The sequence below is a fragment of the Papaver somniferum genome, chromosome 7, assembly GCF_003573695.1.
Source record: "Papaver somniferum cultivar HN1 chromosome 7, ASM357369v1, whole genome shotgun sequence".
NCBI lineage: Eukaryota > Viridiplantae > Streptophyta > Magnoliopsida > Ranunculales > Papaveraceae > Papaver > Papaver somniferum.
In genome coordinates this window covers 103,995,125-104,004,248 of record NC_039364.1, presented here as the reverse complement: position 1 = coordinate 104,004,248, position 9,124 = coordinate 103,995,125, and the positions used below count along the sequence as shown (strand labels likewise).

Genomic DNA, 9,124 nt, shown 5'->3' with positions numbered 1-9,124 from the left:
ATACTTTATTTATAGTAGAAAAAATAAACAATATCGTTAGGGGTGTAAATTCGGGCAGGCCGGGCCGCCTAACCCAAAAACTAAGACAGGTCGGACAGGCCAGGCTTAATATTTGTGAGCGTAAACAAATTCAGGCCGGACAGGCCGGGCACAAGTAGATAATTTGCAACCCAAAGACCGCCCAAAGCCCGTTTTTTATACGGGAAGGTCAAATCTGGCCGGACAGGCCACTATTTTGATTTATTTTTTTTTTAAGTTAAATTTTCAAATGAACGGTATTAAATACAATATCATTTCCTTTCCAACATCGCATATCGTAAGTGATAGTATTATTTTATATTTAAATTACACTGACAAATTTTTAATTTTAGCCTATAATAAATAATTAATTAGAGTACAATAAACTTTCTAATAAGAAAATATATTACCATTAATGTTTTGAAAAGGTTAATTATAAGTAAAAAAATAATTATATATTTTATTTTTCTTGACACAAAATTGACAATTATAAAATTGTAACTTTTAAGTCTTTTTAAGAGGATATTAAATAATTAATGGCACATAGAAGGCTTTCAGGCCGGACACTAGGCCGGATATCAGGCCGGGCATCATAATTAATCGCAAAGCCCGAGACCGCCCAATAAATTAATCCAGGCCAGGCCGGGTGGTCCATGACGGGCCATAACAGGCTTTGGGCTACTTCAGGTACAGGCGGGCTCAGGCTGATACAGGCAGGCCGAGTATTTTCGGGTATTATTTACACCCCTAAATATCGTTGTCCTGTTGACGATGCTTTCGGGGGTGGAAATAGAACTCAAATGTTGGAGTGACTTGAAAGCTAACTGGACCTGGCAAAAATTTTGCACCGGGCATAGCCCATTTAAAGATCACGCCATGAAACCAACATTTACAAGGCAGTGGATGATTGTTACGGGCAACTAAGAAAAGATGGGTTATCTAACAGCTGATATCCTGAGCAGACGATGACAGAAACTGCACGCGTGATCATCAAGAAAGGAATGTCGACAGATCATTTATTATGTAATAACTTATTTTCCGCGGTCAAAATATAGTTTACCCAATCAGAGAAGGAATCACATGTTATTACCGTGAGTCTGTGACAGTGACCGTTCCTAAATGTGCCATGTAGTACAAACTTATTTCGACTACCGCGTTAGGCCATGACTCGTATGAACACTCGACACTCTGTGGTGAAATTTTAACCACTGGATTCATCACAAAATTTACCATGCCCAACGTGGCATGTCTACAACGGTCAAAAACATGCCATTTTTCTCAATTTGGGATCATATTTTGGGCTTTATTTTTATTTCCAAATCAACGAAATTGAAATACAGAATCTTCACAGGGAACTTTTAATGAGGGGTAGGGGAGTTGAGTAATTTTCCACAAGACTTTGAACTTTTCGTATCGGAAAAGATCCAAAAATAAAAACAGAGACAATTCATCATCAATACCGATAAAAATTCTCATTGATTTTCAATGATACTTGTTGCTTTATATAACATGTACTTTGAATGACAATAGCAGATTAGGAGATTTTCATGTAAAACCTAATTAGAGAAGTGAAGAAGAAGAAGAACAACAACAAATCAAGTTGGGTATCAAGTACCTTTCTCCCCCTTAATACTCTGCTTCAGCTTAGCCATTAATTTCTCTTTTTTCTAACTTAAATTAGGTCAGGTTTCAACTTCTTTTACTGAATTGTTTCTTCTTTCTTGATTCTCGTTTTTTACAGGTAGAAAGTCACTTCCTTTTTTTTCTCTCTCTGTATGAAAAATTCAATGCTGGTATCAGATTTTGTTGATGGAAATATGGTTCATCTTGTTCCTTTAAGAAAACTTCCTTAAACATGTACACAAAAGTTGTTGACATTTAATTAAAGGGAACACAAGGATTCATTTATGTCTGGAACCCACTTCTGCAGTCCGATGAACAACAAAGGGTTTGTCATGTTTCTTAGTTGTATCTGGGTTTTCATCACCACGTATACATTTTTTCTGGGCAAATTCATAATCAGATATTTCTTCAGGTAATTCAATTCATGGGTTTTCTTTGATTTTGTAGATTAAGGGTTTAAATTAATGATGGGTCTTTTCCGTCTTAACTCTGCTCTTTTTTGTTCCAGATTTAATGTTGGAGACGGTGTTCGGAAACAGAAATCGGACTATTTTCCTGTTCTTCAACATAAAATCAATAATCAGATTGATGAATCAGACAGTTCAGAACCAAAAATTGAACCGGAAGTTTGCAGTCTTCGACAGGAAATCAGTAACCAGATTGATGAACAGAAACTTGAACCCAAAGTTTTGAGTCTTCAACAGGGAATCAATAACCAGATTGATGATGATTTAGATGGTTCAGAACAGAAACTTGAATCTGAAGTTCTCAATTTCCTGGATACAGAGTATGTTGCTGATGATGATTTAGATGTTTCAGAACAGAAACTTGAATCTGAAGTTCTCAATTTTCTGGGTACAGAGTGTGTTGAGGATGATGAGGTTAATGAAAAAGAGACACCAAAATTCAGTTTCAAATTTCAGTTTCCAATTTATGAAGAAACCAGAGGGGAAACTAACGAGGAAACTGAAGAACCAGAAGTCAGCCCTAACAGTAGTTTAATCCCAATGAACACAAATACTAGTAAGTATGAGTTCTTACCTGGTCAGAATATTAGTAGATTCATTCAAGAACCGAAAGTTATGAACTTTACTGTTAATCAATTATATAATGATGGTTTGATTGAAGAAAACAATGATGATTTTCATGGTGGGTCCTTACCGGACAAAACCTTTGTTAAACCCTGTTCGAAAATAGAAAATTCTGTTGATGAAATTCTGGATGATGACTCTTGCAGTAGACAGAATTATGAGAAAACAGAATCTGTAAAACCAACTGAAGTACAGCTTTCTGAAAAGGAACAATTAGTGGGCTTAGAAAGCACTAATTTTGATGGAGCTGAGAGTTTGACAGAGACAGAGGAAGAGGAAATTATTGGTTCTGATTTCGATAGAGATTCGGATTCGGACTCGGTTGAATTAGGCGACAGGTTTTCTTATATGAATCATATAATGGATTTGAATAGTGAAGGTTTTTTATCAGATAAAGATTTTGAAGGTGAATATGAGACTATGCTAGAATCAATGGAAGATATTCAGAATTCTTCTGGTGCAACACATGCGGAGATTCCAGAAACTATGGACCCAGGATCGAATGAATGTCCTGAGGAAAATGATTTGCAGAATCCAAGTATTCTGGGGACAGAATTTCTAACTGAAAGTGAATTTGATGTAAAAGAACAAGAACCAAAAGTAGAAGAATGCAGTGGAAAAATGAAGAATCTCTTGAATGACTCCGGAAATTCTAAAGAGCAGAGTTTGCAGGAATCGATATGGCCCGATACTGAAGAGGCAGATGAGTTTGAGTCCCTTTGGGAGCATCAGGAGCTAATAGAGCAGCTGAAAATGGAGATAAAGAAAGTTAGAGCTACAGGACTTCCTACAATTTTTGAAGAATCCGAGGAGTCCCCTAAGGTGGTTGAAGATCTTAAGCCATGGAAGATTGATGAAAAGCTTTTACACGAAGATCGTATTGGCGAGCTCCACAGTTTCTATAAAATCTATACAGAGAGGATGAGGAAGTTCGATATTTTGAATTATCAAAAGATGTACGCAATAGGTCAGTCACTTTACTTCCCTTGTTTTGTTAACGTAAATTTCACTACTTAGAATTGTTATTCATGGCCAATTTGCTTTAGAAAATCTATGCTTATGGTTTTACTGTTACACTCATGAACCATGTCGCCTAAACTTGTGCCACGAAAGGTTTTCTTTTTTGTGCCACAAGAGTCTTTAGGAATACCAAACAGATTTTTATATCGTTGGAAAACAATTTTCTAACGAATGCGTTGATCGCTCAACAGGTTTTCTTCAGCTAAAAGACCCACTTCAAACAATGTCGTTGCAAAAATCTACTACGCCAACACTCACATCAGTATTCTCACAAAGCTTTGGATTATCAAAGCGTATTAAACCAGAAGGAGAATCAATGGAAAAATTCATTAAAGAGTTGAAAGGAGAATTAGAAGTGGTTTATGTTGGACAACTTTGTCTGTCATGGGAATACCTGCATTGGCAATATCTTAAGGCTAGAGAGTTGTTGGAATCTGACCAATACGAAGTTCGTCGATACAACGAAGTGGCAGGAGAATTTCAACAATTCCAAGTGCTCATTCAAAGATTCCTAGAGGATGAGCCCTTTCAAGGACCAAGGGTTCAAAACTACATAAAAAATCGATGCGTTCTTCGTAACCTACTTCAAGTTCCAGTTGTTAAAGGTAATACATTCTAAACTGAATTGCAGGTTTTTTGCTTTAAGTCACTTCTCTCTGACTTTTCTTGGTTGCATTAAAAGATTGTTTTCATGGTTACCTCCTTAGGCTTTAGCATCCTCATCTTTAGGAAGTTGGGGTTTACATACGTACGTAATTCTTGTTTTAAAATGTTGAACTAATGTCCAACTACAATGCAGAGGATTCAAAGGATAAAGATGGAACAAGAAGAAAATATGCCATCACATGCTCAATGTTGTTACAAATCATTGAAGAATCAATGAAAATCTTGTGGAAGTTTCTTCGAGCTGATAGGAATGAAGGAAATATGATCTTAAAGGGACTATTAGGACCTCAGATTAAGCTCCATGACCCCGGAGATGCAGAGCTTTTGGTTGATGTTCAAACAACTCTTCAAAAGGTTAAACTCTTCAACTCTACTCGCTCATTGTTTTATGTTTCCGTACTGGATTTTATTTTTTATTTTTTTAATCTTGTCTAATGTCCTTCATTCTCTTTTGTAACTTTCAGAAGGATAAGAAGCTGAAAGAAATAATGAGAATCGGAAATTGCATAGTCAGGAAGTTCCAAAAGCAAAATGAAGAACACTCGAGTCAAGCTGTATTCCACTCTCAAGTTGATCTTAAACTTGTCTCTAGGGTGCTACATATGTCAAAAATAACTAATGATCAATTAGTATGGTGTCGTAAGAAGTTAAACAATATCACTCTCGTAGATAGGAAGATTCATTTAGAATCCTCGTTTTTGCCCTTTCCTTGTTGAAACCTTGAGACGAACTTATCTGTTCATCCACCCTTATACATGTAACTAAGTTTTGAATACAGTAATTAGATCAGTTGTAGAGCATCTTACAGTTTTGTTAATTCGCTTAGATTAACATTTTATGTGCACTTTTTGAGTTTTCAGAGTAGGTATTTTGATTGTTAATACGTAAAGGTTCAAATACTGATTTAGGGTGGCAAGTTTCTGTCATCTCTATTCCAAGTTTTGCAAATTGTGAGAAATAATAGACTTACGAACTTAACGGACCACATTAGTACCTAATTATGATACTTAGTGATCACTCTCGATGGAAACTGACAGTGACGATGGCACCGTCTAGAACTTTGTTTACTCAAACTAATTTACAAGGAGGACATCAGCGAAGATGAACTTGTCTAAAATTTTCTAGTAAAACCAATTATGACCTTTCAGTGTTAATTGAGATCGTTAAAGTCCAAGTCATGGTGAGCGCCCAATCCAGGGGGACCAGCCAGCTTATTCTTACGCCCAAACGTGACTGAAGGGGCATGACTCTTCTTTGGCAACAAGTCCTGGGTTGGACCATTTCTTGGAGAAAAAGTATACTTATTTGCCTAAAATGGCTGGGCCGCTGGGGTACACGGCTGATACCGGGATTACCAAACCGGATTTGAGTGGGTACTTTAGTCAAACTCTTAAAACCACAAGTCATGTTTCGCAGTTGAAAAGTCTTTCCCTACTCGTCAACTTACCTACTCATATTACCCGCCCTTCAAAGTTCAAAAATTTCAAAGAAGAGCAAGACACTCGAGAACAAAAGAAGAAGAAAATAAAACAATATCCAAAACCGAGCTCATCGTTTTGGTATGTTCACAGTTAAATGCAAGCCCAAATGTACTTAGAATTGTCAAAAATTACATTTTATTCTTCTTGCAAGAAGAATTTTCGTCTTATAAGTTGCGGGATACATCAAAGGATCTGAAAATGAGAGGTATCTTTTTTAGTTCTGTTTATCTTATGAAGGGTACTTGAACTGGAAATTTCTGAACCCTGTGGCCGATATGAATAAAATCTGAACAAGGGTCAGACTATAATGCTCATTCAAAGATTGCAAAGTTTCTACCATGACTGAAACCAACTATAATGCACTCAGAAAATACCCAACTTCATAAAAACATTTAGCTAACCTTTATCGTACAACATCCCCGTCACCGTTTAGTCTTGGTCAACATTGTTTGGAGCAGAAGGGATCAGTTCATGGTCTTCTTTAAGTAATGTAGCCAAGCATGGTGGCTTGATTGCTCCATAATAGAAGAATGCCATTATCTTCGACAACTCATCTGCCGTCCGAAACCCTTAATAATCATAGGTTTACAACAATGAGAATGACATCAAGAGCATAGGAAATAGAGTACATATTATTGATGCAGTCATATGTACCTTTCTCGCGGTATAAGATCTTTCCTGCTTTGGTAAAGATAACTTCAGGAAAGACTGTAACTTTCAAGGTGGAGACGAGATCGAGTTCAACAACAGCGTCGAGAGCAACACACTGTTCATAAAAACATCCATACACACAACGTCAAGAAACTGATGATCAGTGAAAAAAGGGAATAGAGGACGAGAAGGAGCAAAGATATGATGAAATGGTACTCGAGGGGAAGGAAGCCCAGTGTTCCAGAAGACGTGAGCCACTTTCTCCAATTCTTCGCGGACCTTTTCATTTTCCTTGGGTCTGGAGATAATCATCAAATGGTAGAAAATAAACATTTCATGTGGTGACCAACTAACCAGGTATTGTTAATCAAAAGAAATTTAGTGTTAAATAATGGCCTGTTGAGAATCTAGAACACAGCTCATAGATTCATTATCCTCAATCAGCATCAGGATTCTTTTTACACTAATCTGACTAACACATACCCGCAGATAAGCGTGAGATATTTACATTAATCGTGAACCTCATAAGCAGAGGTTACCGGAAGCAAATCAGCTTCTACAGGAGATTGGATATATGGGATTTGACCCTAAACTACCCCAGTCTATGTCCACAAGCAACACAAACGAAAACCTACAGAGTCCTATTTCTTGATGTCCACCTAAAGGAAGTGCAAGCCAAGCCAAGCGAAGTAAACTAGTAAAGCCCTGAATGACATGCATTTTTTTTCTAAAGCTCGATATTTTCAAGCTCATCAAAAATTTCAAAGGTAATTTTGCAACCTACAGACACTGAGAGTGCAAAAAAAGGGCAAGAAAGTATATGGGATTCAGTGGCTTTTTAGATCCCAATCAAGCCTATGTAAGTACAGAAGAAAAAAAAGGTTGCTTGGGTTCTTTACACGGTTTATGCAACTATCTGCCTTCAATAATTGGTTAAAGGGAGCAACTAGTAGCACGAAAGAAGAGCACATCAAAATAAAAGTAGCAGGGGAGAAGAAAAGATACATACCTTTTATATCGATTATGCACGAAAACAACCAGGGGATTAATATCTTTAAATACAGTTTCCTCCCATTCTTTAGAGGTGATTTCTTTTATCGGACGGATGTAGTTATCGTCTTGCCACACAATTTCCTTATCACTATAGTAATTCTCATCATCAACATCATCCTTTTTGTTATTCTTAATTGTAATCTTATCAAAGAACTGGCCTAAATTGAATCCCCAGCCATCTGCATCTTCAGGCCAACTGGGATCTTCTTCTTCAACAACAAGAGGGTAATTAGCAAGAAGCTTCTCCATCTTCTTCGTCTTTTCAATTGGGTCATCCTCCTCCTCTACCTCTGGGTTGTTGTCAATCACTTGCCTAATTTTCCTTCTCCATTCCCTCCTCTCCTCATCATTCATTAAGCTCGGACCCTCTTCATCATCCTCATCGTCCATCACTTCAACCTTTTTCTTCTCAACATCAAACTCGACTTCCTTAACCGTCTTATCAGAAGCTCTTAAACCATATTTTCTTCTACCAGTATACTTCAGAGAAATACAAACAATTAAACACAAAACTTTGCAAAAACATATCCTCTCATCACTTATCAAAGTACATATTTTTATTTCACTGAAACAAGAAAGTGAAAGAGAGAGGAGAACATATCAACATACCATCAATGACGACCTACCAAACATTGATACAGTGTGATTACAGCAATCCAATTCTACCGAAACATTCGCGTATATCCACTGTTTTCGACTGGGGAAATGAACATGAGTAGCCCAGGTCGACAAAGTATCAAAAGGTCTATCTTCTTTTAGACTATATGACAAACACCTAATATCCAGCTTAGTTTGCAACGTCATTTCTGCAGAAATCAAGAATTACTTATTTAGACAGCCAAATGGAGGAAAATGGAGTAACGGGTCTTCCTAAAAATCAAAAACAAGTATGTTCTCAACATAATCTTCAGCATTGTTATTTAAGAAGTTTAAGAAAAAGATAAGTTGTATAGAATTCCAAACAAAGCAAGCACTGTTATTTAGCCTTACCTAAATTCTGTTGCTTGTTACCTTGAGCTAACAAATTATATTCTTCTTGAGTAAAACCCACTAAGACCGAGAGAAAAATGATAGCCAATTCTCTACTCTACTGAGTACTTTCACAGATACATTGGGATAACGTACAATTTAACGTGGGTTAAAAACCGTAAAGGTTAGAATTTTGTCTACCCACTTTCAGAAGGAAGTATAGTTGTTTCTTTTGCCCGAAAAGGAAGTACTTGTTTTGTTCAACAGGGCCTGAACCAACGCCGAGTTAAGAATAGTACTAAGTTAGTGATTTGAAATACCGGTTCTTATTAACTTGATACAAATGGTGGGTTTGTTTGTAGAATTTACGATGTCGAGCAATTTATTTCATGGGATTCATGTAAATCCCTCGTGTGTTTGGTAATTTAGTTAAAATTCCTACGATTCATACAATTATTTTATCATTTGAAATTGCTCTTACAATCTTAAAAAAAGTTGGTTCATAAATCCCTTGATAAGTTTCCCAGCAAATCTTAAGGGGAGGGGTCGGTT

The 9,124-nt window shown here is 36.7% G+C and overlaps 2 protein-coding genes across 3 annotated transcripts; one reads left to right on the top strand and one right to left on the bottom strand.

Annotated features, from left to right (window-relative positions):
- Positions 1 to 1,371: 1,371 nt before the first annotated feature.
- Positions 1,372 to 5,235, top strand: LOC113298027. 2 transcript variants are annotated; one of them, XM_026546662.1, is made up of 6 exons: positions 1,372 to 1,617; positions 1,760 to 2,053; positions 2,150 to 3,699; positions 3,944 to 4,357; positions 4,552 to 4,772; positions 4,883 to 5,235. In XM_026546662.1, exons 2-6 carry the CDS (start codon positions 1,926 to 1,928, stop codon positions 5,132 to 5,134), a joined length of 2,565 nt encoding a protein of 854 aa, XP_026402447.1. In that variant the 5' UTR covers positions 1,372 to 1,617; positions 1,760 to 1,925; the 3' UTR covers positions 5,135 to 5,235. The 2 variants fall into 2 exon arrangements, with proteins under 2 accessions (XP_026402447.1, XP_026402446.1); XM_026546661.1 differs by having other exon boundaries at positions 1,372 to 1,629.
- Positions 5,236 to 5,989: 754 nt separating this feature from the next.
- On the bottom strand, positions 5,990 to 8,690 carry LOC113298026 (thioredoxin-like fold domain-containing protein MRL7L, chloroplastic). Its single transcript, XM_026546660.1, has 6 exons — positions 8,594 to 8,690; positions 8,213 to 8,409; positions 7,560 to 8,083; positions 6,767 to 6,848; positions 6,554 to 6,665; positions 5,990 to 6,468 (listed from the first exon to the last, which is right to left on the bottom strand). Exons 2-6 carry the CDS (start codon positions 8,405 to 8,407, stop codon positions 6,329 to 6,331), a joined length of 1,053 nt encoding a protein of 350 aa, XP_026402445.1. The 5' UTR covers positions 8,408 to 8,409; positions 8,594 to 8,690; the 3' UTR covers positions 5,990 to 6,328.
- Positions 8,691 to 9,124: the final 434 nt, after the last annotated feature.